The sequence below is a fragment of the Enoplosus armatus genome, chromosome 10 (genome assembly GCF_043641665.1).
Source record: "Enoplosus armatus isolate fEnoArm2 chromosome 10, fEnoArm2.hap1, whole genome shotgun sequence".
NCBI classification, from domain to species: Eukaryota; Metazoa; Chordata; class Actinopteri; order Centrarchiformes; family Enoplosidae; genus Enoplosus; species Enoplosus armatus.
The window spans coordinates 15,923,590-15,942,579 of record NC_092189.1 but is presented as its reverse complement, the minus strand read 5'-3'; the positions used below and the strand labels follow the sequence as shown (position 1 = coordinate 15,942,579).

The window sequence follows — 18,990 nt, the reverse complement described above, 5'->3', positions numbered from 1 at the left end:
GGATGTTTCAAGTTGTGGTAATTCTAACTACTTTATATACTGTTAGGTAGTTTAATCTACAGCAATGCATCATCTTCTATATCATATGTTTGTCGTGTCACTGTCCTATGAGAACCATATATTTCAAAAAAGTCAAAACCCCCCCAGCTGTTTTCAGCTAATCCAAGGTGTTTTCAAATAGTTATAGCAGTTTAACTTAAGAAGTAGGAGACAGGAAGGTCATGAAAAGTTGTAAAGTAACTAAAGCTGTCAGACAAATGTAGTGGTAGTAATAAGTACAATATCTGTCTCTGAGATGTAGTGGAGTAGAAGTATAAAGTTGCAAAAAATGGAAATACTCAAGTAAAGTACCTTTAATTTGTAAGCACATTACTTGAGGAAATTTACTTCCCGCCACTGGGCTATAAACAATAAAGAGTGTAATACATGAAATCTTGCTACGTATCTGTCCTAGGTTAATTACAATCATTATTAAGATTAACATCAGAGTATTTGCATTTCAAATAAATTTTAAACGCAACATATTCTATAAAATAACAGTGAGGCCACAGATTCAGCCTCAGTTAATTTAGCTAATTATCTGCCTACGTTTGTTTTGGGTCATGTCATGTAAAAATGTTGAAACCAGTGTGGTACATTACAAAGCAAGTCATTCTAGATGATAAAGACTGTGTTAGTGAGAATTGTGGTCTGTTTACAGTGATGCTTCTGTTCAATGTTTCACAAATTGTACTTGAAAAGTTAAAGAACTAATGTACAGTGAACCACAGGGGATTCAATTCAGGGTGAACCTGTCATATGTACTGTATGTCTAAGAGAAAATAAAAAAATGTGACCTTAATTCATTGGTAAAACAAGCTCTGCTGAGAGATGTATCATTGGGTGGTAGGTAATCCCAAACTCAGCACACATGTGATGAGCATGACACTCCCTTGAGTGTGAGCTTGATATGAAAATAATTATGAATTTACTTCATGATGTTGCAGATTTTCTTTGATGTTATTGTCAAGGCTGAGAAAGCTGCATTCAGTCCACACTCCGCGGCAGAAGGTGGCGTTATGGGCTTCATACTTGTTGCCAACCGCCGATAAAAAACAAGATGATGAAGCCGAATCGACGAATAACTAAGCGGGGAGAGGGACAGAAGAAGGAGGAGGGAGTCCATAGCAAAGTCTCTCCGCTGTAGTGTAACTAGCTAACTCTGCCACAAACTGCCAGCTATGTAGTCCGACAAGCCTGTTCCCTGAACAGAAGAAATGCCGGATATTTCAAGGGTTTTAACAGAATGTCGCACACTAACTGGGATACTTTGACTTTTCGGCTCTGTTGAACGTTTATGACCTCATCCAGCAGCAACAACAACATCTGGCTAACAAGCTAACAAGCGGTTAGCATTAGCTACAAACCAGCTGTCACCCGGAAGGCCGCCGCTGCCACCGCCGCCGCACCGGGTGGGGATTTAACTTTCTCTGTCCGTGTCTGGACTGAACCTACACAAAGTCGCTAGCCAATGATAAAATCTCTATTTATTCTTTATCGGTAAGAATGGAGTCCTCTTTGGGGATATGCGAAGAGGAGTGCTTGGCAATATCCTTTTTGAATTAAGTTAACCTCTTTAGTTTATGTTTTTTTCCAGTTTGCTGTAGCTCGTTGGCTAACATTAGCTTTACTGAATCGTTCTGTCAGGTAGCTAGCTAACGTCAGTTAACGTTAGCAAGTCGGCTAACTTGTAACTGTATTTTAGTAGCTAGCTTAGCTGTTGAGTTTATTTACCTGGTTCTTTTATCGCTAACGTTACAGTTGACTTTTTTATTCAGTACACTGCTAACCATACCAACACGACCAGTCTCATCTAACTAATTAAACCCTCTCGTTCTTGAACAGAATAATGTTAGCCATTAACCAACTCAGCCACTGACCTGCTTTTTCTATTTTTTCAGTGCCGTATGACTTGTCATTTGCCAAATTAATTTGCCTCCTAACAAGCATGGCTTCTTCTAACAGAGATCATCACTACTGATCCTCACTAACCACACGCATACTAACTTGCTTAAAATTAAAGTGAGGTCCTGTCTGCGGTTAATTGACAATAACAACTCCGTGCTTGTTATGTCCAAGCTCATTTCTCATTCTCAGTCAAAATAATTCCTTGATTGTGATGCTCACACTGTAAGAGCTCAGGAGCTGAGGGCTGGCCAGAAGGAGCCCAGACTACTGTCACTAATTGAGCGCAGTGGAGAGTTTATGTAAGTATCAGAGAACCTGATGACTGAAAATGTATGTATTTTTTTTGTCAGGTTGTAGGTGAAATTAGTGGGATGTCACAGGTTATGTTTGAGTTTTGAAGCAGGTCTGAACACCTTGAGATTTTAGATGTTCATCTGCAGCATCTGCCTCCTTTAGCTTATACTTTATTCTGATGAAATCAAAGTTTTTGACAGCTTTTTCTGTGTTCAAAGGTACATACTTGCTGTGATGTAGCTCAAGAGTCTGGCCTACTCTTCTGAGCAGGTCTCTTTATTTGGGAACTGTCAGCTGTGCTAGAAAAATACCAAAACTGCAATATTTAGCATTTTCAGTTGAAAAGTCTAGGTTGTACAGAATACCTGGCCAAACACCGCACCTGAGGATGTTATAGTCACAAACATTTTTAGTGGTGCCATGCAGCCCAGCTGAAGTAAGTTGCATGGATCAGTGACTCTTAATTGACCTCCTCTTCAGAGGTCAGAAAGTCAACTACAGTGTTGCCAATAGAGCTGTAGTGATGTGTTTCAGTGTTACATTAGAAGGATTATAACCAGGGTCTTGGCAGCTTCAGCATTTGTTTTGTGAAAGGGGATGTTGTGGTTGACAGCAGTGGGTGTGTTAAATCATCTGCGTTGTTTGTGTTTGTAGCATGGCTGTGGCGTGCACTAGCGTGAGGGAGAGACCACTTAGCAGCCAGCTCACCGCCAATTATCCAGAATTCCTACACTTAGTCTTGGACTGTAATGAGACTCACATGGGCACACAAGCTCCATCCTCAGCTGACTGTGTTAAAACCACACACACTATACTAAACTCCACTCCTGACGAGGAGTCATGGAGACCAGGTGCTGTCAGGGTTTTATTTGGTGCTGTGCAGATATTAACATAACATAGACCTGTAAACCTATGAAAGTGACATCAGTTGACATTTTTGGAATTAGCAGGAATTGTATGGCTCAAGACCTTGTCATCACAAGGTGAACAAAATAACAGGAGAAGCATATTACAATGCAACAAAGCTACAGTAAATACCAACGTGAATCTAACAATGTTTTGTTTTAGTGGAAGCTGTCCTTCTTTAGTTGAAGTGTTTTTGTAACTCAGTCTTCATTTTTGAGGCTGTACATTAGTGTTAATGAAACATCTTATTAAGCGCCTTCTAGTCAGTGTTGATGAGGATGAACTTGTGACCACCTGTTGTCTTTACCAATGCAGTTTTCCCTGAGTTTTGCATTTGTTGTGATTGCAATTCCTGAGAGTATTCTGTTTGCCACAGTTCAGTCTTTTGCAGACTCTGCCACTGATGCAACAACACCAATTTGAAGCTGTAATAGAGGTGTAAAAACAGGTATTTTTAAAGGGGACATTAGGTGGCTTACAGGGTTTCAAAGAGGACAGATAATAGAAACTGAAGCCTCAAAAATAAACATGTTGGACATCATGATGTTCACCACAACATTTGTGTTTAATTCAGGGCTGCTGTATTGTAACATGTTTCTTTTATTTCCTCGACCCCCTTGAGGAGAGGATGTTGATTGTCATGTAGCTTACGACATCAGAGGGGCCCTTGCTGATTCAGGGGAACTGCTGGTCCCTCTGACACATTTAGTGCTGCAGAGCTGAATCATTTTCCTCTCTTCAACAGTAATCAGACTTATTGTGAAGTGGAAGGGAAGCGTGGGCAGTGCCCAGCGTGCTGCTCTGACCCTGGCTGTTAGTCAGCCATTGTTAGAGAGTGAAATATGACCCCACCTACATTCACCCACATCACAGATATGAAGCTGCTTATTTAATGACCCAAAGCTCAGCTCCTCTGAAAGGAGAGGACTTTTGTTAACAAAACTGAAGCAGAACGCTTGTTAGTTGATTTTGTGCTTATTCAACTAAAGCAATTCGACTGCAGATTAGACTAAAGAAGACTTTTGCATGTGTGCATGCGCATTTCAAATTTTTGTAAATGTTAAATTCACATTTTAATCACTTGATAATAATAATCTAATCCTAATAATAATACATTTACCCATATTGCATCTCAAATGTCGAGTTATTCTAATATTGTCATGCTGAATGATGTGCATGAAACACAATTTTAATTGCAAGAGAATTGCTGTTATGAGAAAAAGAGAAGTTGCTGCAGCCTGTCTGTACATGCTCTGTGTTTTAGGGGATTTTATAGATGATTATAAATCATATTAAAACATCCCAGAGCTGATGTTAAGTGGGACTCTGTGCTGTTCTCATACAGATTACGTGTTTTGGCCACCCCTGATGCTGTCGTATCTCGTCCAGTGCCTCAGCTGTCGATACCCATCAATGGTAATTTTGAAATTGTGCGAGGTATGTGACTTTTGTTTTGTCTTCAATATCAAATTCACAGGATTAACTGTTTTGGGTATGCTAAGTATAATCAAATGTTCAGGATATTTTAACTGCTACTTTAACTACTAACTATTTAAGAAGATGTTTGTGATTCCTGTCCAATAGACCTCACATTCTTTAACCCATAGCAGTGTTGCTGCTTACTCAGGGTCACGTCACAGTGGTGTAAAAGTGGAAGTCCAGAGAGCATTTCCTTTGCACTCGGAAGACAAAATTTAAAAAACAACACTCGAAAGGAAGAACCTGTTAGTAATTTCTAACACCACTGGTTTACTCCCACAACAGACCTTTGAACTCTTTCCTCTTTTCATTTCAGAGGCTGAAGAGGCGCTTCTTATTAACTTCTCAGTAGATTGTAAGTACTTTTTACCTCTTTTCAGGTTAAACTAAATTTGTTTTCAAACAGAGATTATGCAGAAAATATGTTGTTTTTGTCCTTCAAGCAAGCCGGAAAGAATAATTTAGTATGGGAACAAAAGAGAGCTAAAACATGGCATTTATTGCACCGCAGCTCCTCTCACTATCCAGCCCTTACTACATTTTTAGAGCATGCCTTCAGCCAAATGTCTACGTCCTTTATTTAGCAGCAGAGGCTGGTCATGAGTTACCAGGGCTCTCTGAAAGAATGCTGAATTGTCTCACTATTAAATCACTTTGCTTTGTTTTCTAGACAGTCTGCATTTCTAATGTGTTTGCAAAGTCTCACGGTGTCCAACATGTGTGTAAGTGTGTGTGTCTTTCCCTCTCAAGCCTGTGTGAGGATACGAATCAAAGGAGAAAAAGTCCCAGAGCTGCTGTTGGAACTTCAGGAGGATGATCGGACTCAGACTTTCTTCGCCCAGGTGAAGAGTGCTCAGCAGCAAGGTAAGACGCCACTGTCTGCAGTCGGATGATTAATTATTTAATCTCTCATCTAACATTTATTCACAGAGGGTGGATTACACCACTCGCTGATTTCCTGTGTATTCTTGCCACCCACACACTAGTGGAAAGATCCATCATTAAAGGTGCCAGCCCACCTTTGTGAATGCAGCCAGAAAGGACTAAAGCTTACGTCATTAAGCTTTCACTCTTACCTTTTATGTTTTAGCCATGTAACTGATACTCTTCAAATGAATGAGCAAACTTTCTGAATTTTTATATCAGTGGCAGTGAGCGCAGGGACTAGTGTCCAAATTCCACATTTTGAGTTAATTGAAGAAGAAAAAAATGGAAATATTATACACTGGGCAAGGATATTTCTTTTTCTTCCATGTTCTACCTTTTCTTTTTTAGGGATATTTCTATCTATTTGTGTATTCATTGTATTCAAGATATTCTCTTTACCTTAAAAGCAATTGCACAGCAAAATAGCAGGCTGGAATATATGATGACTCATCTGCAGTGTAAAAGATGCCACCATTCAAAAAGGGAAAGCATATTGCATTGCTTTTGCTATTGCTGCAGCCCTGGAAACCTATTGACTGAGAACAGGGAGATGATTTTGTTAAAAGGCAACTCTGAGGGTCTTCAGTCACCTCATCCTGACAAGTGACTTTACTTTTTTGTGTAAACTACTGCAGGAGTCTCAGACCTGTGTCTTTATCTGTGCTCCTCTCCCTTAATGAGGAAAATACAGAGGGTACTTAGTTAACTTGGAGCTGTGCAGACGACTTAGTTATAGCCAACCCCTTCACGAAAGCAATGTTTATTTTGCATTTTTCAAATTATTGCATTATTGAAATGCTTATAGCTGTTCTGCATCTTTTGGATGGCATTATAGATTTCATTAGCAAAAAGGCAAGGTGATCATGCATCACACACGCAGATGTGGATGACAGAAATTGGTAAAAAAAAAAAAAAAAAAAAATCACCAGAGTTGTTTTCCAACTCCTCAAAACACTGTGAGCTCTGCAGAGATAACAAAATGTGAAGACAGGTGTGTATTACGCTGTAGTACTCTACAAACGTTCCTGTGATCATTTTTATTTATATAAAGTAGATAATGAGTAAAAAGTGTGAATATTAGGTGATTTTTCGTTTTGCAATTTAATTGCATTTTTGATGTGTGTTTTAAATTAAATGTTTTGGATGCCATTTCACTAACCAACACCCTGGAGAAGGAGTAGATTTTGGCAGGGAAGAGAGTTGTATTTATTTTTATACTGAGAACCTGTTCATCCAGTGCTACACTATCATTTGCTTTCATTTACTAGTTAATAGTTGTAACATCCTATAGTAGTGAGTAGTACTCAAAGTGGAACTGTGCTCTCTTCGGTCTTGTTGCTGTTGTCCTTGACTTCCTGTTATACCAACATTGATCTTTTGGGTGTTGGCTCATTTTTATGTGTTCATATTTGCATTCAGTAAGGTTACTTGAAACAGGATGTGAATTTACTTCAGTAAAGCCAAAGGTTTAATAAGGCATATTAGCTTCGGTCTTGAGCAAGCTGCAGCACTTTTATAGTTTATGTTTTACACAGTTTAAGGAAAGACGCTCCTGCTGCTTGAGGAAGGTTGTGTTGAGTCTGGATCATTGTGTACTTCCCTCTGAAAAGGTTGTTTCATTTTCTTAGTTGAATCCAAACTCACAAAACCCAAAGCGATGGAGCCCCTTACACCAACAGCCCTGAGAGGTCCAGTCCCCATCCCACCACAAAGAGCAAACAAGACCGCTAACTCTGTGGGCTCTGGAGTCAACCCCCCCAAATCTACCAGTGCACTGCCTCCCAACCTCAACAACAGCATGTCGACACATCAGACTAACACAGGTAATGAACTGTGTTTACATTTAGAAAAATCCCAACAGTTAAGAAAAAATTCTGCATACATGGTAGTTCCTTCCAAATTAGGTTCTGTTAGTTTCTAGATTGAATCCTCTGTTTTTGAACTCACTGTTTCTGTAGGTCCAGTTCAATCGCTTGCCTCAGACTTTGGCTTTGAGGACAACTTCAACCACGCTCTCAAAGTGGAGGAAAAGAAAAACCACCAGAATCGCATAGTGGCCTCTAGGGAGCCTCCTCCTGTACCCCCTCTACCTCCTCGCAAAGCCTCCTACACTCCATCCAATCCTCTGCCTCCTCCACCGGTCCCTAAAGACAGAGCTGTCTCCGTACAGGCCAAAGACAGCTCCTTCATCACTAGCACCAAACCAGAGTAAGTCAACCTTTCATGACACCATGTCAGGTTTACTGGAAACACTGGAAACTTGTATTTCATGGCTGAATATACTTTATATCACTTAAGACCGTTTCGATTTTGGAACTGTCCATTAGGCTCAGTATCCCAAAGTGGAATCTGTCCAAAATTTTGCTGCCGTTAAGTAATACCTACTTTTTCCCATTCCAGTAGTTATAGGTCAGGGTTTGACCGCATGGACAGGCCGGCGTCTTGGTGCGACAGCCCCACCACCAACACCATGAGACAGGCTATGTTTTCCAGCCAGGCAGGTCAAAGAGAATACCTCATCAAACACCGCCTGGGTAAGAAGGAGAATGAGTATGTGGACATCGAGACCTTCAGGTGAGAGGAGCTTCTATATTCTGTATGTTGTTAGTTTTGTTGTCTTGATATAGAAATACAACAATTCAAAAATGCTGCTCCTGCACACATTAACTGTGCATGAATCCTGCTTTTTGTTTCTTTAGGTTTTTCACAGGTACGTGGAATGTGAACGGCCAGTCTCCAGACAGCAGCCTTGAGCCGTGGCTCCGCTGTGACGCTGAAGCTCCTGACATTTATGCTCTGGGGTCAGTGAGAATTTATCATATTGTGCTTTTCTGACCCTGAAGTCATACATATCGTCCTCTGCTCTTGCTTCAATAACATCCCATACAACTTGATTTATGACTCTAGTTTTCAAGAGTTGGACCTGAGCACTGAAGCTTTCTTCTACATGGACTCGTCCAAGGAGCAGCTGTGGGTGGAAGCTGTGGAGAGGAGCTTGCACCCAAAAGCCAAGTACAAGAGGGTGAGTAGAGAAAGATGAATTGGGCGGCTGTGCCTCAGGAGGTAGAGCGGGTCGTCCAGTAATCACAGGGTTGGTGGTTCGAATCCCAGTTCCTCTTGTCCATGTTGAAGTGTCCTTGCTCCAGATGATCAGACTTATATAAATGCAGCCATTTACCATGAATTAATACCGTCTAGGTTGATGCATTGGTTAAGGTATTAATTTTTTTTTAAGGTATTAATTTTTTTTGCTTTTTTTTTATGTCTGCAGGTTCGGATCATACGACTAGTTGGGATGATGCTCGTTGTCTTTGTCAAAAAGTCACTCAAGAATCACATAAAAGAAGTGGCTGCAGAGCATGTGGGGACGGGAATCATGGGAAAAATGGTTTGTTCACACTAAACTCAAACCAAATGCTTCAAAATACACACAGTGACAGACAACCATGAGTGCCATGTATGTGCCATTTTTTTTCATTCAAGTGCAGTAGCTCATGAGAAATTAGTAAAATGTTGAACAATGCTGTATCGCTCAGTGTGAAGAAATACTTAAAATGAATCACTTGTTCTTCAAATATTGAAATACGAAGTTTTAGAGAGATCTTGCCAACTAACTAACAAACATACAAACAAGACTGAAAATGTTACCGCTGTGGTAATGTTTTTTTTTTTTTATGATTACAGTATTTACAGTACACTGCACTTGGCTTCTGTTTGATTGAATATTAAACATAGACCTCATTCCTACATGTGTTTGTCTAGATTGAAATAAGGGGCTGTTCAAATGTCGGACAGCTGGATCTTTTTAGTGTTTCATATTTTCTCTTGCAGGGGAACAAAGGAGGCGTGGCAGTGAGGTTTGTTTTCCACAACACTAGTTTCTGCATCGTCAACTCCCATCTAGCAGCACATGTGGAAGACTTTGAGCGCCGCAACCAGGACTATAAAGACATATGTGCCCGCATGACCTTCCACTTACTGGACCACCCCCCTCTCAGTATCGTCAAGCATGAGTGAGTTCTTCAGTCATGTCCAGAGTGAGAACATGGCTCTGAATTAATGTGCAAAGTGTGATTTTGCACTCATTGTTTTTATCACCAGCTTGAGGTTTTGTTCACCACTAGCTGTATCTGAATAATTGTGTTTTATGCTGTTGTAATCGATTTTACATAAAGATTTCTTTTTCACATTTCTTCAACTTAATGAGTCATTGTCTTAAGTAGCTTTACAAACATGAGCTACAGACTACAATTTTCTTTTAGTGTTTGTGAAGATGATCATGTTCATTACAAAGTCGTTGCTGTAAATCTGTTGTTTTAAGCTATCTCTGTCTGTTTTTGTGTTTCAGTGTCGTAATCTGGCTCGGGGATTTAAACTATCGTCTGTTCCTGTACGATGCTGCTGAGGTCAAACAGCACATTACTAAGAACGAGCTAAAAAAGCTCCAGGAGGTCGATCAGGTAAGAGACTGTTACCCAGCTCAGGTTTTTCTCTAAACTTAATTGTGTGCACTGAAAGAAAACCTGCCACCACTTTTACTTACGTGTAGCTGAAATTGCTACAGAAAAAATCCATCACTGCTTCTGTTTCTATTATTAGCTACGGTTTCCCTCTTTAGCAGTTTTAAAAGTGTTAATTATAGTATAATTTTGTACTTGGCTGAGGCTCTTCAGCTGTAACTCTAGTGTTTATGCTCAGTAGCCATTTGTAAAATATGCTTGTCTGTATGAGTAGACTGTACATGTGTTTTGCAGCTCTCAGATGTGAACTTGTAAATGTAGGACAATGTGACATAACTGAAACAATACATATTACTTGAAAGGGAAGCTGTTTTGCTAAAACTATTATTATACAGCTTGTTTGTAATCTGTCCTTGTGTGATAATAATTAAGGATTCTGTTTTGACTCTTTCACCAAACAAAACGTTGAAATGTTGCCACTTTTTGTTGCGTAGCTGAACATTCAGAGGCAGACGAAGAGAGCCTTCACAGACTTCATGGAGGGAGAGATCAACTTCATTCCCACATACAAGTACGACCCCAAAACAGATCGATGGGACTCAAGGTAAAAACATATCCCTCTGTTGTATCTTTTTTGAAATGATTGAATACACAGACTCACTCCAGGATTTGCTATTTTATTGCTATTGCCACCTTCCTCAGTTTCAGTTTGTCTTCTTTGGAGTACTGATTAGATTTATCTTGAAAGGAAGCCTGTTCCAGCTTTATCATTACAACAATACAGAGTCAGCAGCACTGCATGTGTGTCTGATGTCTGACCTGTAACTTTGCCTCTGAAACTGTGACTGTTTCCTGCAGTGGGAAGTGCCGTGTCCCGGCTTGGTGTGACAGAATCCTGTGGAGGGGCAACAATGTCAAGCAGCTCAAATACCGGAGTCACATGGAGCTGCAAACCAGTGACCACAAGCCGGTCAGCTCCCTCTTCAGTGTCGGGGTAAGAAGCTATGTTGCTAAATAACAAACCCTAACTGGTTTTTGGTTGAAACATGGAAGGTTCTGCTATTATATTTGACAATATGTATGACTTTGATGTAATAAGTACCTTTGTGTTTGTGTAACAGGTTAAGGTGGTAAATGAGGATCGCCACAAAAAGGTGTTTGAGGAGATTGTTCGGGCGATGGACAGAATGGAGAATGATTTCCTTCCATCTGTATCTCTGAGCAGGAGAGAGGTAAAAATACATTCCTCAAATACCCTGCGTTCATCATCCTGAGGGTCTATCTTATGTTTCCTCCTCATCGATATAATCTCAGGAACTAATCCCTAATAAAACTATTGTAATTTCTCCTAAAAATTGTAGGATAACGTTGCTGGGAATGTGTGATTAATGTTGCCTCTCTTTCCCTGTCCTGCAGTTTGCATTTCAGAATGTGAAATTCCGGCAGCTTCAAAAGGAGCGCTTCCTGATAACAAATGACGGGCAGGTCCCCTGTCACTTTGCCTTCATTCCCAAACTCAATGACTCACAGTATTGTAAGCCCTGGCTCCGTGCCGAGCCAAGCGATGGATTCTTAGAGCCGAGTAAGTCCTTCTTATGTAATGACTCCCTTTTTCTTTTTTTGATTGTCCTTAAGCTTGTTACCTCTGATTTTAGATCTGTGATCATGTGGTATTTTGGTTATTGGTAATGACCAAAGGGAGATTATAACTCTTCAGGACTACTTTCTACTGCTGCATGTCCCAAGTTTGCCACTGCAATAGTGTAATTTTGAATATTGGGAAGGATCATGTCATTCACCCTTTTTTAATTGTTGCATTTAAACCAGAACTTGTTGCCCTTTTTTTTTTTTAACTAATGTCTTCCTCATGTGTTGACCCTTTTTCTATGTACATGATTGAATGTTTAACAAGGCAGCTTGTAGGGAAAAATGGATGATCATTGCTCAAAAACAATAGATAACAGATAAAGTGAGGCATATTGATAATTACTGTGTATTTCCTTGCAAGCTAATGTCCCTTTAGTTTGCAATAAAATCAACAATGCAGAGGCATCTCCTCTGACAATGTTCTCAACCTCTTCCTTATCTTCCTGAGTAGGTGAGACCCTGGAGATCTATCTGGAGGTATATGTCAGTAAAGACGCTGTCACACTGCTGAACTCTGGAGAGGACTCCATAGAGGACATTCTGGTGCTCCATCTGGACCGTGGAAAGGACTACTTCATTACCATCTCAGGCAACTACCTGCCCAGCTGCTTTGGTACCTCGCTGGAGACTCTGTGTCGCATGAAGAAGCCCATCAGAGAGATCCCCATCACCAAACTCATTGACCTGGTGAGAGAAAGCTAATCCAGCGGTCATGAAAAGGGAAATCTAATCAGACCAGTTTAAAGTGATAGGATTAGTGAAGAGAGACGTATATTTTCCTCAGTTGAAACTCTGATTGTGAAACATAAACCTTCCTCTACACAGAGCAGTTTAGCTCAGATTGTAATCCGATGGCTGTTTTTCATTCTTTGGCTATTCACTACCTGAAACCTGAGTGGGGACGCGTGAGGGCTTGTTCACTCCCGCAGGGGAAACTCAGTCACACAGAGCCTATATTTGGAGATCATAAAATGTCTCAACTTGTATATTTCTGGCCAAGAGGGGCCAAGGGAACGAGGAAGTGGCATTAACATAGGAAGGGAGCTCCTAAAGAATAGGGAAAACTGACTCAGGTTAGGTCCATATTAGTGCTTCATGTAAATAGACTTCTCTGGTCTTAACATGCTCACCTCTGTCTGTTTCCATATTGCTATTTTTGACTTTGTCTGATCTGGCTTTGGGATGTAGTGCTACTATCATTCAGAGCTCCTTTATTTCCATTTTCCCACTGACCTGCTGTATTTGATGAATGATTTATGCAGGAACAATCCATGATCTATCTACTTTTCTGATTCTGTGTTTATGCATACCACTTCTATCTACTTTGTTCTTTCTTCTTTTGTTTCCCGTCATCGCCGCTTCTTGTCTTGATCATTACTTTCCAATTCTTCACTCTGGTTGTGGGCTGACTTCTTGCACAGGGAGAGGACAGCTACATGGAAAAGGTAAAATATTAACACTGGTACTCATCAGCTATCATGCAAATCAGGGTTAATATCACCTTAGTTACAAGACCAGGTATCTGCTTTATGACACTTCATTGACCTTCCTCAGTTGGTTGTGTCATGAAGTGAAACTGGTTGAAATATTGTTAGAAATAGTCATGTCAGAATATTATATCAACTAAAGCTCCACCGTAGGCTACACCCTCTTGATGTGTAATGTTAACCTCAAAGATTCACATACTGTAACAGAAATATAGTTGCACCACTAACTTTTAAATTGAATTATTATTCTGCTGTCAAACAAGCATAAATTAAAGGAATAGTTTTACATTTTGGAAAATATTCCTATTCATTTCCTTTCTGAGAATTAGATTAGAAGTTTCAAATTCACGTCTAGACTTTGCAAGTATGGAGCTAGAGTTGGGATACAATTAGCCTAGCTTAGCATTAAAACTGCAAGCAGAGGGAAACGGCTAGCCTTGTTTTCTCTGGTGGTTATAGATATGCCTACAATACGTCTAGCCCGAAAACGGCACTGTGTTAAAACAACTCAAGGGGCTGCGTTAGCGGTGGCCAGTTGCTTCTGGTACTGATGAGACATGAAAGCAGATCCACAAAGTCCGGTTTGAGTAAAAGATCCATGAGTTTGGAGCCTTATCAGATGCCAAAACACTGCAAACAACAATAATTAAGCTTTAGAGGTGTTGGTAGGTGTATTTTTGAACTTTGTAGAGAGCCAGGCTAGCTTTTTCCCCCTCCTTCCAGTATTAATGCTAAATTAAGCTAATAGCCTCTTAGCTCTAGCTTCATACTTAATGCACACACGTAAGAGTGGTATTGAACCTCTCATCTAACTCTCTGAAAGTAACATGGTGTACTTCCTAAAATGTTGGACTATTCCTTTAACGTGCTGTCCTTTCCAGCTACAATATTGTGCACAGACACTTACCTGCTGTTTACACCTTAGGTTGATTAAAAATGTGGCTTCACTGGCTAATCAGAAAATTGAATCGGTGCATACTCGCTCTACATTTCAGAAAGCTGACAAGGGCAACAATAGGTAACCCACAGGCAATCACAGACCAGACCATGCCAGCTTAGTTATAATCTGTGTGTGTGGATCAGTCACCCATTAAATCTCCCCCTGGCCCACTGAGGACAGGGTACACCAGTCCAATGAAACTTAGACACACACAAACACACTAAATCTCATTTCACAGCAGGTCACCCTCACTGCACCGCTCCCTCATACACATGATTAAAGCTAATGAGAGGAAGTATTAGGGTCTGTTCAGCTAAGCTCAAACACTCCTACAGTATGAAGCCAAATGCCTTCTCTCCCATTTCATAACTTGGCACTGATCAGCAAAACTGAGTAGCTGCATGAGTAAACAGATATCCACTTAGAATATAAATTAGGCCATTAGCAATTTACACATTTTATGTTGAGGCTTTCTTGTTGTTGAATCCCCTCTGGAAGATTCACCACACTGTAAATACCCTGAAGGTTCACAGTAGAAGCTTTGGGTGTTAAAACATTTTACAGAATATCACATTAGTTCTGCATGTTAGCATCATCCCCCATTAAAGGCCCGCTCCAGTTTCCCCGGCATTTATGTGCAGCCTCGCTACATGTGGTTATTTTTGGAAGTCTCTCCTGAGTCTCAGGGATCCATTTGCAGAGACAAAAAGAATCTGATATCCAGCTCTTTGTAAAATGGCTCTCCTTCAAGTTTCCAGACCCCAGAGATAATCCTGACCTCACTGCTACTCCATCACTAATTGATCAGATGCGTCATGTGCAGTCACTCGAGTAGTCTCTATGAATCACATAGTTTGGGAATAATGTCATGAATTATGATAATTTTTTTCCTCTACTGAATTAATGGGAAATGTATTCCAGGAAGTAATCTAACTGTCTTTGTGTAAAAACATGACTGTGCTATCTCTCATCAGGAAAAATCAAAGGTCAGCTTCTTAATGGTGGACGGTGCAAGTACTGAAGACAAACCTCTAAAGATCCCCAAGGAAGTGTGGATTCTGGTCAACCATCTCTTCACCAAGTCCTGTGATCAGGTGAGAAGGCTACAACTGATAAAATACTCGCTATAACAAAGGATGAATGAAGGATGTGATCATTGAGAAGAGATGAGGCTGCCGCACTGTGAAAGTGAGGTTGATGTAGAATATGTAGTTCATTATTTTTTTGTTGTTGTGACGTTATGTCAGCATTTGTGACTTTTACGCAAGTTACAGTACTTGTGTATGTGCTTTATCTAAAATGTTTTCTTCAAAGGAGTAACACATACAAATGCTTTAAGTTCAAACAACAACAGATTGCAACAATAGTTTGCACAAATAGTATGCATCTTGTCCTTTATATGATAATTTGTTCATGGACACCCCTGGAAGTTAAATCTTTATTTTGCATAATTGATTCATTTTTTTTTATGACATGCTTAACATTCATGATGATCAGTGTTGTTCCTAATGTACGAAGAAAGATAGTCCGTTGATGCTTAACCTAAACCTAAATCAAGAGCATATTTGTTGAATCCCTTCTGAGCCTTTGGTGAAGCAAACTTTGGCCAAAAGTCAAAGATCTCTGTTTGCACGGTTACATTCAGGTACATTAACGTTAGCTGTAGAAACAGGCAGGTTTACTGGTCTCCCCGAAGAGAAAAGACTTTGTTTGCCCATGTAGGCTGGGAACTTGTATGTGCATGTGTGACACAATAACTAACTATAGTGATACTAATCAGACTTGTTTTAAATGTTCCATATTTGTCTCTGAATGTCTCCCAGGAGGACTTATTCCAGACACCAGGCCTGCAAGAGGAGCTGCAGAGCATCATCGACTGCCTGGACACCAGCATCCCGGACTCCATCGGTATCCTTGTCTATGAAGACAGTACCACAAGCCCAGATCTCACTGAGACCCAGTCCTGCAATCACTGAAATTCCAAACGGCAAATAAAATAACAGACACACATGAGCAGCATTAGGACACGTACCAGGATGTGTTAGCATTATCATGATAATGATAGCAGCAATAATAGTAATCATGTGACCTTGTGATGTTAGGAAGTCAGAGTGAGTAGTGTTAATGTCGACCCTACCTCTCTCAGTGCCACTAAGTGCTAAAATCTATGTGAGCTTGCTAGCTACAAATGTTTACAGATAATAACAAGAAGACATACAGGCAGAGACGGGGTTTGAACTCCTGTTTATTATGTTAATATGCATCTGAATGATGCACTCAACAGGCTTACATTGGACTCCATATTTGCTTGTTCTTCCCTGACTGTTCATGTAGTTGGTTGTAACCACTCTGTAGCCGAGGCTCTGTTGATCTTCTTGGAGGCCTTGCCGGAGCCGGTGGTGTGTTATGAACTCTACCAACGGTGCCTAGACTGCGCTCATGACAGCCGCCTCTGCAAACAGGTACAGTGACTACGCTTAACTCACCATGTAGTTACCTGTTCACTCTGCAGTTTACTGTGTGATGTTTGCGAATTAGGCATTGTTGTCTGTTTTCTTAGAGGAATTTTTAAATTTTTTTTTATGGAATTGTATAGAAAAGCTAAAAATGTGGATAGCACTTTTCTTAACAAGCTTACAAGATGCTTCACAGAAAAGGAAAAAAAGACGAATGACCAATCTTTGTCTACTTTTGACAATTGACAGTTGATCTCCCAGCTGCCCCGGGCTCACCGCAACGTGTTTCGCTACTTAATGGCCTTTCTGAAGGAACTTCTCAAGCACTCCCACAACAACAACCTAACGGCCAGCCTCATAGGTATGAATTGGATACCTCCTGTCTTAATGTTCACTAGAGTTTAATGTTTATTATTCCAGTGCATCGGTCTCAATCAGTTTGGACAATGTCTGAAGAAAAATAAGACCAGCGTAGGGTAAATTGGTTTCTTGTATGTTTGGCTCACTGTGTTTGTTTGATTTTTCCCACATATTTGAATAATCAGGGTAACATCAGTTATTTTAATCTGCGTATAAGCAGCTGTGACAACAACAGACGCTACTCTTTTACAATACGTCTATAAAAATGGCATACACATCCAAGCTCACAACAAGCAGTTTGGGTTAATGTACTGAACCTCGTTTAAAGGCATTGTGGGTGAGACAGTAGTAGGGGAGAGCATTATTCACTCTCTTCCTTACCTTAGGTTTTCTGTGAGAAGGATTTTATCATCTTTATGGTAGCCAACCTAAATATCCTGACAAATCAAAGGCGTTGCTACAGTGACATGATTTCACGACATATGATGTCTTGACACTGCTGGTTATACAGAACATGTAAAATTAGTTTTGTTTTCTTTTACTTGACAGAAAGTTTGTCTTATGTTAGTACACCAGTTTCCTTTCTTTACCTCTTTGTCCCGTTCTTGTATTTTAGCTACACTCTTCGCTAGCCTCCTTATCCGACCACCACCCAACCTGATGGGCAGGCAGACACCCCACGAACGGCAGAAAGCCATCGACTTCATTCTGGGTTTCCTCATGGCAGGAGACGAGGAGTAGCCGAGGTCGGTGGTCCCTCACGACATAAGTCGGGTTTGAAGTCGATTTCCAGGCTGGCTTACTGTTTGCAAAGGATCTGGACCTGTAGGACACCGTGTCACACGATCCACTTGGTATTTCTGTCATCTGTTGGAGACCAGTGCAGCTGTTTTGCACCCTACCGTTCACAAACTCTCATGTTAGAGGAAGACGTCCATTAGAGCTGTGATGATTTTACCAAGTGTCATATCTTCAGTTCATTCACAGTATGACCGCTCGCTGGATTTTGAAGCACTTGGGAGAGCTTTGAACTGATGCCTGTGCACTTTCTGATGACCTAAAGGCCCCGTGCCTCCGGACTAGAGCTGACCCTTCTTATTGTAGGTGCTCATGCCAAAATAACCCCTGAACAGTGAGTGGTATGAATGTGAAAACACTATGTATCCACAGATGCTAAGCAAAAAAATCAATTACACTAAAGAAAAGGAAATTCCTGTTTTAAGAAGTAGACTGAATACTAGCATACAGTTCAAAGCATTATATAGTTTGAAATGGGATAATTGTGGAAATCTATATACTAAGAATGTTTAAGCTTAAGATAAATCGCGACAATCATTAATTTTGCAGCATTTTAACTGAGGGGACAATATTAAGATATCTGCGAGAGTTATTTGTTACCATACCCTCTGTGTTTTAACTGTTATTTATATAAGTTTGCACCATTTGAACAGTTTTGGGTTCCTGCTACGGTATGGTTTAATTTCAGCTCTGCATTGGTTGTAAAATATTTCATTGGAAATATTCATCACCTGTTTTTATCGTCCTGTTATAGAAAACTCTTCTGTCGTGAATATTTTTGCTGTGTTTCTGTGTAACTTCAGCCGTGAGCCTTACATGTCGTTTCGCCAGTTCCTCTTGAGTTACAAAACAAGTCTGTTAACACACTAACTTCCTGGTCCACGGGATTTGAGTGAAGAGTCACGTTCTGTGGTTCTTGATGTCTTACATGCTGTAAATAGTGATTGTTTCCCTGTTTCGTGGGTATTTGACTGTCGGTATGGTGGTGCAAATCTGTGATGGTGTCTACAGTTTGTCATGAAGGTGGTACTGTTAAAGTCTGTGCTTGTTTACATGTCTTTTTTCCTCACTTCTGCCTCATCTTAAAGCTCATTATTCGTTGTTTTAGGCATGTGTGATGCCAAGACACAGCCGCCGTGTTCCTCATGGCAAATGCAGAGGAGTAAGTGATGCAGCATTTTCTGGTTGCAAGATTTAATGGCCCATTACTCTGCAGGATACAGCCTGTCTTTGTGCACCTTTCTTATTTGTGCCACAGAAGAAATGTTTTTCTGCAGTCACTGTTGCAA

General features: G+C 40.4%; 1 protein-coding gene across 5 annotated transcripts; it reads left to right on the top strand.

Annotated features, from left to right (window-relative positions):
- Positions 1-1,423: 1,423 nt before the first annotated feature.
- ocrl (OCRL inositol polyphosphate-5-phosphatase) lies at positions 1,424-18,257 on the top strand. Of its 5 annotated transcripts, none has more exons than XM_070912867.1 (24): positions 1,424-1,587; positions 2,167-2,246; positions 4,493-4,584; positions 4,943-4,981; positions 5,377-5,490; positions 7,182-7,349; positions 7,518-7,723; positions 7,946-8,127; positions 8,253-8,354; positions 8,461-8,575; positions 8,825-8,941; positions 9,385-9,566; positions 9,902-10,013; positions 10,508-10,617; positions 10,872-11,007; positions 11,135-11,245; positions 11,430-11,595; positions 12,112-12,347; positions 13,082-13,105; positions 15,062-15,181; positions 15,911-15,995; positions 16,422-16,549; positions 16,793-16,904; positions 17,520-18,257. In XM_070912867.1, the coding sequence occupies exons 1-24, from the start codon at positions 1,546-1,548 to the stop codon at positions 17,642-17,644; spliced, it is 2,904 nt and encodes a 967-aa protein (XP_070768968.1). In that variant the 5' UTR covers positions 1,424-1,545; the 3' UTR covers positions 17,645-18,257. The 5 variants fall into 5 exon arrangements, with proteins under 5 accessions (XP_070768968.1, XP_070768966.1, XP_070768969.1 ...); XM_070912865.1 differs by having other exon boundaries at positions 7,182-7,376; positions 7,536-7,761; positions 7,954-8,127; XM_070912868.1 differs by having other exon boundaries at positions 7,182-7,376; positions 7,518-7,673; positions 7,974-8,127.
- The last annotated feature ends 733 nt before the right edge of the window (positions 18,258-18,990 follow it).

Excerpts from the sequence above, each read along its gene's own strand:
- ocrl (XM_070912864.1), top strand. The coding sequence starts at position 1,546 with ATGGAGTCCTCTTTGGGGATATGCGAAGAGGAGTGCTTGGCA. Across the intron at positions 1,588-2,166 it reads GCGAAGAGGAGTGCTTGGCA|ACTGTAAGAGCTCAGGAGCT; the intron begins ATATCCTTTTTG and ends TGTGATGCTCAC. Across the intron at positions 16,550-16,792 it reads ACAGCCGCCTCTGCAAACAG|TTGATCTCCCAGCTGCCCCG; the intron begins GTACAGTGACTA and ends GACAATTGACAG.